Source organism: Sturnus vulgaris, chromosome 2, assembly GCF_052056855.1.
Source record: "Sturnus vulgaris isolate bStuVul1 chromosome 2, bStuVul1.hap1, whole genome shotgun sequence".
NCBI lineage: Eukaryota > Metazoa > Chordata > Aves > Passeriformes > Sturnidae > Sturnus > Sturnus vulgaris.
In genome coordinates, this window is record NC_142244.1 from 86,549,596 (window position 1) to 86,567,642 (window position 18,047).

General features: G+C 40.7%; 1 protein-coding gene across 4 annotated transcripts in view; it reads left to right on the forward strand.

Moving 5' to 3' along the window:
* CYFIP1 (cytoplasmic FMR1 interacting protein 1) overlaps window positions 1-16,588 on the forward strand; it is a 74,506-nt gene extending 57,918 nt beyond the window's left edge. For 3 of the 4 annotated variants that reach the window (XM_014892418.2, XM_014892426.2, XM_088159940.1), the window contains 8 exons: window positions 143-286; window positions 1,799-1,889; window positions 9,009-9,139; window positions 11,410-11,482; window positions 12,620-12,714; window positions 13,803-14,041; window positions 14,916-15,063; window positions 15,519-16,588. In XM_014892418.2, the coding sequence (XP_014747904.1) occupies window positions 143-286; window positions 1,799-1,889; window positions 9,009-9,139; window positions 11,410-11,482; window positions 12,620-12,714; window positions 13,803-14,041; window positions 14,916-15,063; window positions 15,519-15,683 (1,086 nt within the window). In that variant the 3' untranslated portion in view covers window positions 15,684-16,588. The remainder of the gene's footprint in view (window positions 1-142; window positions 287-1,798; window positions 1,890-9,008; window positions 9,140-11,409; window positions 11,483-12,619; window positions 12,715-13,802; window positions 14,042-14,915; window positions 15,064-15,518) is intronic. The other variant, XR_015801610.1, reaches the window with a different exon arrangement.
* The last annotated feature ends 1,459 nt before the right edge of the window (window positions 16,589-18,047 follow it).

The following is an 18,047-nucleotide window of genomic DNA, read 5'->3' on the forward strand; positions in this document are numbered from 1 at the left end:
ATAGTGTATTTAAACTTCTTCCAGTGAGATACAAAGTTTTTATTTCAGTTTTAATGTGCTTTAAAATGATATTTAAATTACATTATTATTGAGATACAGGCAGACAAAATTTTCATTAATTATATCTGTTTTCTTATTTTAGGCATTGAATTTGGCATATTCCAGCATTTACAGCAACTACAGGAATTTTGTTGGTCCCCCTCACTTTAAAGTCATTTGTAGACTTCTTGGATATCAGGGCATTGCTGTGGTGATGGAGGAGTTGCTGAAAGTTGTCAAGAGTCTGGTATGCTAATTGTCTTTATTTTTCTGTTAGCCCAAATGGTTTCTTATAGGAAATGTCTCAGGAAAAAAAAAAAGAAAGTGAGATCCTGGATCAAAATAATTAAAATAACTTCAATTGAAATTCGATATAGGCTGTGCTTGACAGGACTCAGTGTCTTGTGTGAGCAAAAGAAAGAAGTGCCTTGGTGCCCTGACCAGTGTTTTGAAAACTTTGGATTCTTCATTACAAATTAAATTAATTTGTAGTGACCTGAGCTGTTAGGGCCTAGATAGGCTCTGGAAAACTATGAGTATTTTAAATTAGTTGATTTCAACTTAAAAACTACCCTACATTCACTTCCTTGATATTTTTTGAGAACAGCTGTAGTGTGCTTTCTGCCTGGCACCTAACTTCAGGGCTGTCATTAATGACATCACTGATAGATGACTCCTTAACAAGAGAAGTTTAACCTCTGTGCTTGATTAGCAGTGCTGCTCAGGCCAGTTTTGAAGACATTATCCATGCAGCCTGGGTATCCTGTATTGGAAAGGGCCATCTTTGTAACTGGGAGGAGGTTGAGGTGCTATACTAGTAGAATCTATATATACAGACATAGTGCACTGCAGTTAATTTAAGCCAAAGAAATTATATTTTCCTCCCTGTTGCTTGTAGGAGCACGCTGCCAAAATAATCCAACTGTACCAGGGAAAACTGTGGTATTCATAATCATACTTCAGGCACTTGACACATTTGGCAGTTTGTTTACAGCGATTCCCACAATGTTCTAAGTATGTTTTTGATGTTCTAGAAAGGGTGAATCCTGCTTGAAAAGGTGCTGTAATTTAAACTTCAGGGAAAGAGGAAAACACATTTTTCAGAGTTTGAGTGTATTGGTTTGTTGTGTTTTATGAGAGGGGGTTTTTTATACCTTAATGGTAAATTGTCTCAATTCATTAAAGTTGGCATTGAACACTTGGTCACATATAAAGAAGGTTAAAAGGCCAGGGGGAGGGTATCCTGCCAATGCCTGATGCAGATGCTCAGATTTAGGAGGACAGATAAGGGAGAGGTGTCTAGTGGTAGGAAGACAGGCTGACTGGAGGCGAGGGCTATCTCAACTGGTATGTCCAGAAGAACCAGTCTGGGCTGTTGCAGCCATCCTTAGTCATAAGGGCTTTTTTCATGTTGCTTTTGAACACATTTGGACGCTTTTGAAAGCATTCAAATGCAACTTTTTAACCAAAAACCTAAAGGTTAGTTAGACAGTAAAGAGTCTATAAGACAAAAACATGTTTTCCTCTCTTTTACCTTCCTGGCCTTAGCTGTTATGCCACTCTTCTTGTAGCAAAAGTGGCTAATGCCATGTGAACTCTTTCAGTTTGAAAAAGTTGCCTTTTTAAAGATGATGACTGGCAGAATTAAATGCAAGATTTTTAGAGCTGCTTCAGTTCATGTATAGTTTGAATACAGTTTGTTGTGAAGTTTTGTAGTTCAACAGCACTGACATGTTTACATACATTTGTTTTCTCTTAGTTACAAGGGACCATTCTTCAGTATGTCAAGACCCTAATGGAAGTGATGCCTAAGATCTGTAGGTTACCAAGACATGAGTATGGTTCTCCAGGTTAGTTTGTGTTTGATGTTACCTTAGAAGCCTTAATAAGATGATATTAACCATTATCTTCTTAATCTCTCAAATGTCTTTCCCTCCCTCCTTTTTCTCCTGATAATCAGTTTGTAGCCTGGCTTTGGTTTTTTGTTTCTTTTTTTTTTTTCCCCATAAAAAGAATCATTGAATGCTGTGCTTTCTGAAAGTACTTAATGAAGTTTTAGGACTTCTGCATATAGGGCAAAAGGATGACAATCTGTATAAAGACAGCCTTATGACATAATTGATCTTGAGCTGGGATGTCCACAATAATTTCTGTTTCTCGTCTTTCTTATAAATGTGTTGAGCTTTTACCTCAGCAAGTTGGTCTCTCACATTTTTTCTGTTTAAATGTCTAATTTAGACAACCCAGTTCTCTGGAACAGCTTCTATTTCCTTTTCCCTTGCCCTCACCAAATGCAAGATAAAAGGAGTGATATTGCTGGGAGGCAGACTGGTCCTGCCAGAATAGTTATGTCTGAGGCTTGTGTGGGGTGCATCTTAGCCTCTCAACAGGAGGTGTAACAGTTGCAGAACAAGAAGTGGCATTGAAAGCTGCTTGCCACTCTGGAGAAATAATTGGCTAATTAGTATTTATCACATTGTTCACTGAAGTTCTGAATCTGCTTTCCCCTTCAAAATATTCCTCCTTCACAACTTCTAATTAACACAAATTAGTCCTTCCATGTGCCACCCACCTCCTGAGTTTATTTTTCTAGAGTCACTTAGTTTTATTAAATGCCGCTCCAGCTGGAATGAAGTTGGGTTTTTTCTGCTTCCCACAGCTTGCTTGACGTTCATTACCAATGTTAAACGAAATTGAGGTCTTACTAAGTGTTTCCTTCCTGTTTTTCTCCCTGGAGCATAGAAATAGATGAATCATGGTAGTTAGGAGTATAAAAATAATCTCTCTGAGGCTTTTAGCCATTCATTAATGTCTGACCGCAAAACCATTAGGTATTCTCAAATATAGATAATGCATCACCAGGATCTGTGATGCTACAGGTCACACTAGGAAGCTTGCCAGAAATCCTCACTTGTAAGGCAAAATATTTGGCAGGAGATGCCCAGGGATTTTAGGAGAAACCTTTATCTTAAGGTTGAAAGACAATCCATCCTATAGGAAAGACAGAACTTCACTGGTGCAATGGTAACAAACTATTTTGACCTCATGTTTATTCTTTCAAAAGAAATGACATTTGTTTAGATGCCTACTGCACCAAGAAATCAAAGCAACTCTTGGCTTTACAATGGAGTATCATACTTAGTTTTAGAATTGGACTGGATCTCAAAATCCCACCTGCTTCTGCGCTCCTTTACTGCCTATGTTCCTGTCAGCTTTTATTGTAACATATAAAGTTTTCCTGTTCTTTACTATTTCCAGCAGAGGACACATAATAACCCCCTGGAGAGTCTCTTCCAAGAAATGCAGAGACAGCCTTTATAGCACTGTCATGCCATCTCTCCCTTTCCATTCCAAGTCACCAGACAGAAAAGGCTTGTGGAAGATCAGGACACCTCCATCACTTACTCACGTTGGGGAAAAACTGCCCTGTGCTCTCTGACACCTCCCCCTCATGGAGCTGTCTGCTCTTGGAACAGCACTGGCTGATAAAGGAAAATGTTCTCTGTGATGAGGATATGCTGTAGATTTTAGCCTTCATCAGGAGAGGAGCTACCAGACTCTAGAAGGACGGGCTCAAAATGTACTTCCTTTAAATCACTGTCCTCTCCTTTCTGTGCTAAATTCTCCTCTTTAGCAGTCTTTGCCACACCTTGTTTATGTGTTTTGTCACAAAAAATGCGAGGCAATACCCACCAACTGTTGTCTGTTCCCTCCTCTGCCTCCAAAAGCTTCCTCAGAAGCTGTTAGTGTAGTAATATGCCTGAGTGCTGTGGGGTACGTCTGTGTGCTGCTTCTGTTCTTTCACGACAAATCATTTAATAGCTTCTTTAAAACTGGCACACCCTACGTATACAGACCAAAACTGTGATTCCAGTCTTTAGATGAAGTATGTATATTCTCATCTATTTTGAGGTAACATGCATTTATTAATTCAGTATTAATTCCCTGAGTCCATTCTCCACATGCAAAGTGATTTAAGCACACTTAGAAGTAAGCCTCTAGCTCTTTCATGCACTTCAGACTTTTCATTTGGAGAGTTTTGTTTGGACTCTGCTGATTGCAATTCCTTGGCCCCTACATAATCAACCTTCTAGTCTTGTGGATTTCTAAATGGTGAATTATTGCTGCTAAAAGGAGCAGGGTACAGACAGTGGCATCAGAGTTGTTCAGGACTTCTCTTTGCCAATGGGTTTGTTTCCATAGGAACAGTCTAAAGCAGTGGGGAACTTGTTCATCTTGTAGTCATAAAAATATTTGTCTAAAAATACATTAAGCATAAGGATTTTTAAAGGGACCTTTTAAAGTTGCTAAAGCTCTTAAAGGAATATGTGCCTTGTAAGAGTTCAAGCTTGAAATTTCGTCTTGGAGATAACATTTTCTTCTGCTATTTTTTGAGTATTTGAACATGTCATTTCTGCTTTTGATGAATGAATATCCTGCCACTCTGAAGTGTTATTGAATATCCATGAGGAAAAGTAGTTGGTCAGCTCTGCTGTGAGATGAGACTTTTGTCACTGGTATACCACTCCTCCAAAATATACTTTTTAAAATATCAGTGACCTTAGCGAGATACAAGCTTCATGAGAAAGCAACCAAATTATCTATTATTGCCTAAGTGAAACATTTCCATGTTTCTTCTTTAAAAAAAATTAAAGCTAACAAAACCAAACCAAAGAGACAGAATACTCAAAGCTGGTGCAGGACAAAGCCCATGTTATCCTAGTCATAATTCCTGGATATGTGTATATGCTTAAACCTGATGAATATTTCCATTGAAAGGAATGAATGACAGCACTATTGATATGCAGAGTTAACGATGTCTCTTGTAAGCCAAAGAAGAATTTGGTTGCAGCATTTGAAGGTCCCCATGAAACTGAATATAAACTAAAGGTCATTATAGCACCTTTCTTGGGGGCAGCTTTGCTACTGCAGACCAGTAGATTTTATTGATAATAGTTGTCAGCTCTTTGTAGAAAATAACCCGAAACACAACTAGACCAAGAATTATAATCAAGATCCAGTTTGTTTGTGATCAGAAATTCAGTTGTAGAATTAATAGCTCATTTTTGCCCTAATCTTTTAGGTACCAGAATTGTTACAAGCTCTGGAACATGTTTGATTTCAGTCTGTAGGTATGAATTGAGAAATAAAAGGTGACCAAAGTGAAGGAATCCAACCAGCTTTGAGTTGCATGTGTTGATTTGCTCTGACTTCCTAAATTAATCAGTGTACAGACTGCACAGCTGAAACTTGGCATCTGCTATTTGAGTGCTGTTGAGACAGGATTTTGGAAGAAGAGGGGGAACCTAATCCTTTACTAATCTTCTGTACTTTACTGGATCTATTCTATATCACCAGTCTTTGCTTCTGTTGAGATGTGTGTAAACCAGAAATTGGGATTATAGAATCAATTATTATGACACCTAATGTCATCCTATCTGCAGGAATAGAGGGATTTAATTAAAACTGCTTTCTTGGAGAGGAGGAGCAAAAAACCCTGATTCATTTACCTTGCAAACTTCTGTGTATATATAACTAGTTCAGTAACTTATGACTTCCACCCACGAACAGAATTAGAGGAAGAAGGAAGGTTGCAGGCAATTAAGTGAAATTAACTTTCCTAAGACACTTGTTCTTTTTCCAGGGCTTTAGTAGGCATGCATAATCTTTCATAAAAATACACATCTGTGTACTGTGCACAGAAATATAATTTGGAATGGCATTGCTCAAACATTAATGAAAACATGATGATGTATTTCTGCCACAGGACTCCACTGGGGAGCAGATTGGTCTTTCATCAGAAATAGCCTGTGTAGCTCTGTAAACTTCTGTTTTGCTGGTAAATCAAGCTCTTGATCTAAAGGGAAGAAGTGCACTAATGATGGCAGCATTTGGAACACCTGCATGCTAAATACTGGCTGTCAGATTTTCAAAGCAATATCACAATTTGTTCATGCATGTGTGTGGGTGTGCATATTTATTTATCTGTATATGGAGACTGGGGCTTTGAGTGAAGAAATAAGGAACTTTGTTAAGGACTTTGAGAGGAACTCTGTCACCTGGAGTGACTGTAAAAGGCAGTAATTTTTATGGTATGAACCTCAAGCCTCTTTGACTTTTACTATCCTGCTGCTTTTGGGTAGACTTAATGTCTCATTTTGGTTCAGTCACGCTTTCAGTATGAGTCTCTTGTTTCTGGTCACAGTTCTCTGTGCTGCTCCTGGCTTCTCTCTGTGCCATTGTGCTCCTTTATATTTGCTTTAGGTGACTGGATTTTTCCTCAGGATTTCACTGCTCATGAAAAAATACTTCTCGTCTTTCCAGATGTCAGCCTTTTTTTTGAAACTCCCCACAAAATCCACAGGCTGGGTAGGAGATTGAGTGGAGTCTGAAAACCCTACTCTTTTCCATCCCTGTCATGACCAATGGTTGTTTCCATGTTGCAGCAGCAGAATCTTCCTTGCTTTTCTGCTCAGCTTCTGTTTCTCTCCAAGGTGCTCTCCACCCACCATCCAAGCTAAAGGGAAGAACATGTCCCATGACCATGCATGTCACCAATATCCTATTTGCTCAGATAGTGCTTTCTCTCCATGGTGACCCTGTGGAGAAGTCTACAGTTCCTCATGGTGTTTCAGAGAGTCTTCCAGGCCTTCTGTTGGCTCACCATCAATCTCTGTGTATGTGGCACAGATCATAAGACCAGAAATGTTGGTAGATGTTCTAGTTTGATTTCCTCTATGGCACAGACTTAAGTCCAGGATAACACATCAGATTTTTGTTTGCAGGAAGTCTTGGAATGAGGAAAGTATTTGACTTCTTAGAAGACCTTTCTTTCTAGATGTGGAAATCCTTTCATCAAGAAACACAAAAGAAATGCTAGTGTGTGTAACTAAAACACACTGGAGGTTTGTGATAAAGCTGAGTTCAGTTCCCTAACTTTGCATTTTCTTCCTAGTATCAAAAACTTTTTGGGGAAAAATTTTCAACTTTTTCAGTCTCATCTTTAAAATAGAATACCAGTATTCATCACTGCAGCATCCCATTGCCACGGTGGGCCAGCATGTTTAAATGACAAATACAAGTGTTCACTGCTCCTCATACACCTGGGGATTGTGACTGGCTGGTATCCTGCCGTGTTCAATGAACACTGACAGCCTTTCCTACAGCTTTTCCATTCCACAGTCCCCGTGTTATGAGGAGGTGGGAATTGGTGATGTGCTGGCATTGGTTGCTTTCTAGCTAGTTGTAAATGTGTTGCCTTGGAATAATTAAGCTCAGTAAGCACTTTCTATATCTAACCCTTCTCCATCAGTTTTTCAGTTCTGTTTTTCTCTCAAGTCACCAAAGTACTAAAGTTAGGCTTGAAATTCACCTCCAGTGAATGCATCTGGGAGCACTCATTTACTGTCAATTTTCTATTGACAAACAGTTCTTTGAGATGTAACAGAGCCAGCCATGTATCCTCTCATCTTGCACTTTACTGATGTTTTGTGTTACTAATTTTAATTATATGCAACTTTCTGTAGAAGTGTGTGGGTTACCTACATAATTCTTTTCTTCACTGCATGTTTTCAAGTTCCTCTGCTGAATGTGAGGAATTTCCTTGGAAGAGATGCACTGCAGGCTAGATTTCATGTTTGTGTGTTCTCTCCATCCATTGCCTCACTTGGTAGATAGCCGAGTATGATCTCCTGCATGAAAGTGTTCATCAGTTGTGTCAAAGGAAATCATGGGAAGGTACTGAAGGGCATCTGTGTTCTCTTTCCTTGTCTTCTCTCCACTGCTTTAGATGCAGTTGGGCGGAGAGTTACCTGACTTGATTCAGTGTAATGGAAATGAGCTGCCATGTGCAGCATGCAATTTGAAAGCTTTTTACTATGCATTTTCTTCTCAGTCAAGTGTTTTGGTGGCTTTTTAGAAGGGACAGGCTTGTGCAGAAAGATGGAGAAATGCTGCCAACAGTTAACTTGTAAAAGCTGAAGAGCTGTCTGACCTATGGTAATTCTCTGCTCTTCCTCTCCCATCCTGCACATGGCTTTAACCTCTGAAAGGTAACCAGACTGGGGCTCTGCAGAAGCTGCTAAGCCTGTGGTTTCCTGGGCTTCTCTCTAACCAAGGGACTGTGCAGCCTTTCTGAGGCTGGAGGGCAAGGAGCTGGAATTCCACCAGCATGTTAACGCATCACCGTTGTTTAGGAGAAATTTGATGGAAAAGACACGTGTTTATGTAAACTATGTGGGTTTGAAAATCGTAATTTTAGCTGTTTTTTAACAGCTTTTGCAAAACTTTGACAGAAACTGGCACTGTCAGAATCATAGCCTGTCACTACCCCTCTTCCCTGTATCTGAGCTCTCTGCTCCTTGCTGGCTCTGTCATCCATGAAAATAGCAGCTGTGAATTGAGTGTGTCAGTGGTGCAGCAGGTTGGGGAATGGTGGCTGGAACAGGACTTAAAGCAGATGAGAGGTCTAGTCTCTCTTCCTGCTCCTGGGGTTTTTTTTCTTACCTCTTATACTGGCTCCCTTTTCCAGGAGTGAAAAATTAGGCACTCCACTTTGCACTTATCCACTTAAAAAGGTCAGTGCACTGACTTAACACTTCATAATCTCTGAGTTTTAATGCATTTAAATGCTGCTCCTTTCAGTTTCCTCTAGGCTACATGTCTGGAGATAAAATCTCGTATGCTGATACATGGAGAGGAAACTCTAAACCTGCACCCTTGGTTATTTGTATTCTCAAACAGTGTATGGATGTATGGATGCACATTTGTGCAACCCTTGAATAGACAAATTGGTTAGAAAAGGGCTTTTGAAGCAGAAATTGAAATTAATCCTGATCTCTATGATTTTTATTCACATGGCCAGTATCTTTTGTCTGCTTTCCTGAGGTAACAGTGTGCCTGTGTGGTCATCACTAGATTTCGTTCTGGCTCCTGAGACTTTTTTTTCCTCACTTCTCTTCTGATTTCAGGTATCTTGGAGTTTTTTCACCATCAGTTGAAGGACATTGTTGAATATGCAGAACTGAAGACTGTCTGCTTCCAGAATTTACGGGAAGTGGGAAATGCTGTCCTGTTTTGCCTTCTCATTGAACAGAGTCTGGTAGGTGCCTGCTGTGCTAGCTTAAAATCCATCTGTCTCTCAAAATGTACTCTCATATTTTTGTTACTTACGTCATCAATAACAAGGTTGAAATCTGTGAGTTTGCTGTTACTGATGGGCAGATGGGTAGAAACAGTTCCCTGCTGCACTCGTCTCTTAGAGTCTTGCAGGGGCTTTCATGTCTGTTAGATACAGTGAAGCCTGACTTTGCTGGGTGAGAGACGTTGCCTCTTGCATGGTACCTGAGGATCTGACATTGCAATCTTAACCATAAATTATAATCACATGTGGCACTCCTGCAGCCAGTCACAGTCACAGTGTGGCCACTCTCTATGTCAGCGAGTTGTGCATCTGGTACTGCTGTATTCCTTTCCTGCATGTCACTTCTGATGAGGTCTGAAACATCACAAGGTAAACGTGGACATCCTTGGACATCCTCCTTGCTGCTTGGATGTCTGACAGTGGTGCAGAAATTCACTTATCTGTCCTAGCTTGAATGAAACTGTGAAACCTGTCAGTCTTCCAGCTGCTTCTGATATATCTAGAGTGTTTTACACTGTGTAAACCCACCCACTGCTGAGGGCACAGTCCTACAATTAATCTTTATCCCTACCTCCAGTTTTCTTTTCCTACCCTTCTTCCACGTTATTACTATTTGCTGTTCAAACAAGATGCCCAGACCTGTAATTTCTTTGTTTTGGGTGCTTACAGAGAAAAGGTGGGCATTGATAATGGATCAGAACAGCATCAGATGTGCTGGCTTCCCTTTCTTTACCTGCATGGTGCTGTTGAATGTTGGGTGGGGGTGTCTCTACCTGCTGTCCATACAGGCACCCTGCCCAGGCTGTGCAGGCTCACGGTGCTGCTGAGGCTGGGCAGCACACAGAGATCTTTGCTGACTGCAAAGCATCCACGTCATTTCCTCAGCAAGCTGGCTGGGGGCCTGCTGTTGGACAAAAATAAACCCTCACGGAAGGCTTCTCCAGGCAATATTAAAGCTGTCGGTGTTAGATAAGGTTACAAAGACATGCTGTTCCTCAGGTTCCTGCTCATGGTGTTACAGGATCCCTCCCTCATGGCAGAGAGTAATTGTAGAGCTGATGACAAGCAGCAAGCCTGTAGTCAATAATGGCACAGCCAAAGCAGAATGAGAAGCTGGATTACTTTGGATTCAGGCTGAGTGGTGTGTGGTGAATGGCCAGGCAGGCAAGGGCCCTCAGTCCATGCTGGGAGGATTGAGGGTGTGCCAGAGTGACACCAGCATGGAGGTCCCTTCTTTGGGACACCACCAAGGTTACCCTTTCCAGTCATACACTCGTGCTCGCTGCCTCTCCTCTTATTTTTGTCCACAGTCAGGCCCCCACGTCCTGTCACGTATTTCAGTGTTTTTCCATTGTGGTCATCTCTCATAACTAATCTAGACTTTAGCTCAGTGCAAAGTGTAATTCTGAGTGTATCCGTGATAGTGGATGGGTCTTGTTCATCCTGACTGCTTAATACATGCATTTCCCTGGTTGACATCAAGGAATTACACCTGGAAAAGGCACATGAGCCCCAGCACCCTAGCCTTGCTAAGAGTATGGACAACGACCAACTTTTCTAAAGTAGTGTTGAGGGATTACAAATTAGTACGGTCTGCTTCAAGAATGAGGAGAGGGTCATAGTAAGGTCATGCATCTGTTGCTGATCATCTCTGCATTTTCCCTGTGTGTACGCACAGGAGTAAAGAAACAGGAGACATCTGTCTTCCTTTCCCCTGTCCCTAAAGATGTACAGTACTTCCTAAGACAAGATTCTCTACTGTTATATGTCTCAGATTGCCTGGCAGGGAGACACTCCCACCACGATAAGCTCCCATTAGGATAATGGGTTGTGGCTCTGGTAAAAATAACCAAGCAGTGAGTCATCTTCTTCCCCTTTTTGTCTGTGCGGGAGCTGTCTGCCACTTTCCCACCGAAATTACTCATTCTGCATTGGTTTATTTAATAAATACCCTGTTCTTTATGAACTGGCAGCTGAGGGTGAGAGGGGAGTTGCTGGACTTTATCTGGGAGCTCAGAGTAACCTGGTGAAATGAAGTGGTCTTGGGGAGTGATCCATGGGGAGAGGCAGGGCTGGGAGCTCCCTGCCGTGGTGACAGAGGCCGGCTGCCCTCTGGTGTTCCTGCAGTGGCATCGGCCTACATTTGGAATCCCATTGTGTAGGGATCTGGTGTGGTTTGGGGATTGATGCTTCTGTCCTAAATGCCTGTCGTTTTCTTTTTGTCCCAGTCTCTAGAGGAAGTGTGTGACCTGTTGCACGCAGCGCCATTCCAAAACATCCTGCCCAGGGTTCACGTCAAAGGTATCTGCAAAGTGAAAATACCTTCCTTGAGTAATGCTTTCTCCTTTCCCTTCCTGCTGCCGTGGTTTCAATAACCACCTCCAGCCACCCTTTACCACAGCGCTGGTCATTACAGGACAGAGGTATCAGATCCAGCCTGTTTGCCTGGCTGAAAAAACAAATGTTTCCTGGTGATGCTCTGTGCAAATTAAAAGGGAAGAGGAAGAATACCCTGACAGGGAAAAGCAGGATAGATGCCCAGGGCAGTATTATTCTGCTTTCTGGATATAGTGAGAGGCTTCTTTGAAGCTGCTGTTCAGCTTATAGAATTGTCAGTTAAATGGGGTGTAGGGAGTCTGTCAGCAAGTAAGTAAATAAAGGTGGTCCCTGTAGATTTTTCACTTCCTTTTCACTAATCTGAGTATGCAGTCGTGAATATTCGCAGGATTACTTCCTGTGGTATCTTCTGTCCTCATCTTTCATCATCACAAAGTGAACTGTCTCCCCTCCCCCTTGCCCTCTCTTCTTTTTGTGTTTCTCCTCTGTCTCTTTTCTTTTCCATTTCTCACTGCTGGAGCAGCTGATTTTTTCTGCTTGGAGAAATCCCATCAGCTACAAAACTCTGAGAATATTTCTAAGCTCACAGTAGCTACTTGCATCTCTGCATAAAACTAACCAGACCATTGTAAATCGTATTTTCCCATGTGCCAGAGAACTAAGCATTTTCCTACTTGCCAGTGTTGAGGAAGTGCCAGCTGCTTTTTAGCCTTGCTATACACAAAATTCCATCCTCATTTTACCTCACCTTCTAGAGACAAACATTTTATGCATAAAGACAACTTAGTTGTCTTATTACAAGTGGGGGTCAAATATCTTGGCAGCAGCAGCATAACAGAGCCTTATTTTCTTCCTTGGATTTAGTTAATTAGATATACTCTACTACAAATCCTTCTTTTTGTTCGCTACATTTAAAATGTAGCATTTTAAAATATGTGTGTATTTCTCTAAAAGTGCATTGAGGATTAACCAACTATTTAATACTTAAATTGCCTGAAAAGAACTGGAGTATCCTTACTAGATAAAGATTATGTTAAAATAACAATTTTCCTGGTTAATCGCAATTTGATTGCTCTCTTCACTTTTTTTCTTCTCTTTCAGAGGGTGAAAGACTTGATGCGAAAATGAAGAGGCTGGAATCAAAATATGCTTCACTACATTTGGTTCCTCTCATTGAAAGACTTGGCACACCCCAGGTAATCTTTCTCAGTTGTGTCAGAGGCAATTCAAGAAATTCCTGAGCTTGTCCTGATAGCTCTGTCAGAACTTCAACCTGCACATCCAGCTTGTTCACACAAATGATTTTTTTTAGATTCATGAATTTGGTCAACCTGTTAAAGCTTAGAAGTTTAAAATATTTGAGACTGGGGCAGAAGTGACTCATCTGGGGAAAAATGCTAATTGACATGTGTGTTTACCATGGGATATCCTCCCAGTGTAAGGTCCAGCCTGGGAGCTTCTCCTGTGAATTCCACTAAAAGTAATCAGTTTTCTTGTGCACATGTACATATATATTTAACACATTTTGTCACTCTTTCAGCCACTTAGAAACTCTTGGAAAATGAGCTGTCATTTGAGTTGAGCTCTCCTGTAAACGATGACCAAAGAGAGCATTCTTGAACTGCTTTTGCAGCTTCAGCACTGTTCCCCTTTCTCATGGTATGAGCGTGCATTAATCCCCTGCTAACCTTAGCAGTTTACTAGTGGTTGAGATGCGAATAGTAGAAAGTAAGAGCTGAATGTCCTGAAGCAGAATTCAGGGGTGACTGCTTTTGTCATTGTAGGTGCTGCTGCACTAGGAGAGGCATGTCTGTGATGGCACAAGCTAGGACAAACACAAACAGCCTTGCCTCCTATGAATTTTGTCTGTTGGTGCTCCTCTTTGGAGCTTTCTCATCTCCAACTGCAGCAGCTGAGGGAGGTGTGCAGGAGAGCACATGCAGGAGCTGCTGCAGAGCACTGTACTCTTTGGTTTTGCTTTCTGCCTCCATTCAAAGAATTCTTTAAACTTCCTTGAGATAAATCCAGGACTAGCATTACTGCAGTTAGTGTTACTCACTTTAGGCCTGTCTGCTTAAAAAGGATTTTACAATATTCTCTGAATGATTTTTCACTGATCTGATCCCCAAGTTAGCAGTGTCTGACCTCACTTTAAGTCAGAAGACATTTCTCCTAGAATAAACCATGTGAAACTGAAAAACGTATTGTATCTATTTTTTAAAATAAGATTTTATGGTGAAGTGGCTTTTACCAGGATTTTATGCTTTGTTTCTCTCCACTTCAGCAAATAGCAATCGCAAGGGAAGGGGACTTGCTGACCAAAGAACGCCTCTGCTGCGGCCTGTCCATGTTTGAGGTTATCCTGACGAGGATCCGCTCCTTCCTGGACGATCCCATCTGGCGCGGACCCCTGCCCAGCAACGGCGTGATGCACGTGGATGAGTGTGTGGAATTCCATCGCCTGTGGAGCGCCATGCAGTTCGTCTACTGCATCCCCGTGGGAACACACGAGTTCACTGTGGAGTACGTGCTGCCAGCTGCCCGCAGCGCCCCTGTGGGCAACAGTGCTCGGCTTGTCCCGTCCTGGCAGCGGGGCTGGAACGGAGGCGTTCGTGTGCCCGTCTGCAAGAGCTTAGTGCAAAACCAGGGAGAAGTGCTGCCGTCACTGCCAGGGGCTCATCATCCACCAACACAGATACTATTGTATCTGTAGTGAAAATAACCCTCTATTTTAAGTATTGCCAGTGTATAATGAGTGATTCTGTGACAAACAGGCCCTAGCACGTGTCTTTCAATAGGGGTCGTACCCCTATGGACACCCAGCTTAAATAAAATAGCACAATATTTGTGCATCTAACTTTAACAAGTATTTATTCTCTGAATTAAGAGCAGGAATGAGTGCTTGGAATTTAACATGACTAACATGAGTTGACCAGGAACTGTTGTTTGCTCTTGGTTTTGAGAATATCATTATTTTGAGAAATTGTTGAGCTGTAACATGCTTTTTATGAGCAACAGCATAGGACATTTGCTTCCTTTCATGCCTGCAGCCTAAAGAAGCAGAGTAGTGTTGAATTCCCACTTTGTTTTCTTTGCAAGCATCGTTTCCACTGAAAATGAAATGTAATGCCACAGGAATCCAATGGGGAGTAAATGTTTTTTGAGTAACTCTGTTATGTGAAATTAAAGGAGGAGGGGGAGTTCTATTTTTTTGTCAAGCATCTATATGAATTGCTTGTGATATCTCCAATGATAATCAATAGCCCAAAGCTTTTGCTTTTAGATGAATGTCTAATGTATTTATTATTTAGCGTTGTGGCTGATTACCAAGTGTTTGCTGTGACTGTGTTTTGAAGATGTAGTTGAAACTTGCTCTGTGGTATGTCTCCTCTTCCAGGCAGTGCTTTGGGGACGGCTTGCACTGGGCTGGCTGTATGATCATCGTGCTTCTGGGACAGCAGCGGCGCTTCGATGTGTTGGATTTCTGCTACCACCTGTTGAAAGTCCAAAAGCACGATGGCAAAGATGAAGTTATCAAGAATGTGGTGAGTTGGAAACATCTATATTTGCTGTAATAATAAAGAAAACAACTCAGAGCTGTTTGTGCTCAGATGCAGCATAGATGTAGCAATACTTTTTTTAGAATGAATTGCTGAAAATGAGGGTACCAGGATTTTCAGAAACAAAAGATTAAGGCTGGAGTTAGAAGACCGGTCAAGCAGAATTCTGATGTCACAAATATATGAGATTTTCTTAATGCCTTCCATCTTATATATGTTCATTCCCAAAATGACAAGGCTGCTGTAAATTGAGGTTCTTTGTACCCAAAGCAGCACTGTCAAAAAACAAAATGCACCTTGTATTTTCACTGGCTTACCAGTGCAAGGGAAACATTCGTAACATTGCCAGGAGATGTGAGGTAACAGCATTTACTGCTTTTCTGGCTAAGGCTTTTTATATCCAAAGCTAATTCCTGTGTCTGTTCTTTTGATGTTTGCAGCCTTTGAAGAAAATGGTTGAGAGAATTCGCAAGTTCCAGATTCTGAATGATGAAATAATTGCTATTTTGGACAAATATTTGAAGTCCGGTGATGGAGAGAGCACACCCGTGGAACACGTGCGCTGCTTCCAGCCACCAATTCATCAGTCCCTTGCCAGCAACTAGATTCTCACCTAACAATACTTTTTGCACCTCTTTAGGCTAAAAGTGTGAGGGAAAAAAGCAAGAAACAAAACCCACACCAACAGTTTTAAAGAATACTCTCATCTGCATTTTTCAGTATGCCTGTGCCATTTGAGTGGCACACTCTTCTCTCCAGTCTCCAAGCACAGTAACTGTATACAATCCATACTTATTTTTCTAGACTAAAATTTTATACACTTTGATTAAAAACCTGTAAGATTTTTGAAATCTCTTTGCATTCCTGTCCCGAGGTGGCCATTTTAGACTGGACTGGTATAATTTTCCCCTGAAGCTATAGAAATAATGGCTGTGGAGGGTAAAAAACGGTTCTGTAGAAAAAATTTTTAGAAATCAATGCATAATTGTTTGTATTAGAGCCTTAATTGCTTAATTTGCCTTTATTAAAAAAAAGAGAGAAAACAACAAAACAAAACAAACTCTGCTGGTGCTTTGTGAATAGTTTTCTAGTCAGCTGATTCTTCTCCCCCTTTGCAAAACTATTCTCAGAGATCAGTAATAATGGAACTGAAGGCTATTTAAAGTGTTTGTTATAAAATTATTTAACATGGAGGTGACTGATAGGATTCTGATCTTTTTAAAAGGTGAAAATTTTATTGGTTAGAATGGGGACTGTTTACTTTTCCCTAATGAGAGCTTCTAACACAGTTTATATTTTGGTTTGCAATACATACCTGTGTACCCAAACACGTTTACAAGTGATGAGGAATTATTGTTTATGAGAATCTTGACTACAGTGATCAGGTGTAATCTATCCCAGTACATAAACTCTAATGATGTGAATCATAATTTATTATGGAAAGCATTTGTTAAATTACACTTGCTGTATAATGCAAACACTGCATCAGTAAAATTGTAAAACTTTGCAACTGTAGAAGTTGAATTTTAAAGCAAACCAGTAAGCCAAAAGTAGTAACTCCTGCTTGCTTACTCCAGGATCCTATCAGAGTTTGTCAGCTGGCTTTGGGATCAACGCTAACCAAGATGTTAAAATGGCCAGAACAGACACAGATACATAATTGCATGTTTTATCCAGGGCATGGATTTATGGAGATGTTACTTGGTTAGTGTTTCTAACCTATAATGTGAAGCCAAGAATGCATCCCTTTGAGAACCTCTTTTTCTTCCTTCCCTCTTACAAGTTCACGGTTATGTTACAGCACATCTTTTCTCCTGCTCAGCTCTTTCCAGGTGCTTCCCAGCCATGGAATTGACTCTAATAGTGGGTAGAAATGAGCATCTGACAGAAGAGGTACACAAGAAGCGAGGAATATGTAGGTATTGGAGTGGCAGAGAACTAGATTTTGAGGAAAGAAATTAACTGAAATTTCCTCAGCAAAACAGGATGGAGATTTTCCAGGCAATCTATCAGCAAGTTTCCACAATCACAGGTTTTCCTAGGACGTCTGTGCTTGAGAGGTGCCATTCCGGAGTGGTGTCTGTCGTGGTCAGAGTGCACACAAGGCTGCCCGGTGTGTGGGAGACAGAAGTCAGAAGCACTTGTGCTTTGTTACACCAGCTTGTTTTAGGATTTGTTTTACAAGGTGTTTAACAGATGATTTTCTTTGAGAAACAGTCTTTTAGTTTGCAGAAGACTTTTGGTCAGCCAGCTGCTTCCCTGTGCTTCCAGCTTTAGTTAAGCAAATGAACAACTTTCCTAATTTGCTGACATCATTGGTTTAAGGAAATCTCCCATGCCTGATGCTTTGGCTCGGCACTCGTGCAGAAACAGTTAATTTTAATAAAGCCTGATTTTTTGTTTAAGAACTATTTAAAAATAACTAATCATAATGTGAATAATTTCTAATTCTTACCAGTTAACTTTCAGCAGTAAGAGAATTGGTCTCTTAACATCTTAAAACTACTATTAAATACATACTTCATGATCACTGAGGGGAAAAAAGTTTAAGACAATTCAGACATTAGTCTCTATTAGGAAATATTAGTTTCCCATTTTCATAATGTAAATTTTTATTATTTTTTAAAAAAGGATTATAGACTTGATAGGAGCTAAATATTCTTTGCCTTTCCTACCTAAAAAGAAAAATGCACAAAAGGTGTAACTTTTTCATTTCAAATTACTTCTTATCAAAAACCTTTTTTCTTGTTTGACACCTTCAACTCCTCCTGTATGTTATGACACATACCAAAGGAAGGCAGCAAAATTCTGTTTTCACAGATGCTAACTTGGGGATTTTTTTCTGTCCTAGGAAAAATCTTAGTGTTTTAAGAGAAATTAAGCACTAAGCCTGACAACATCCAGCAGTCTCTGTCCCAAGTATTTCATTTCCAACTTCCATCTGCATGGTAGAAAGTTCTTATAAAACC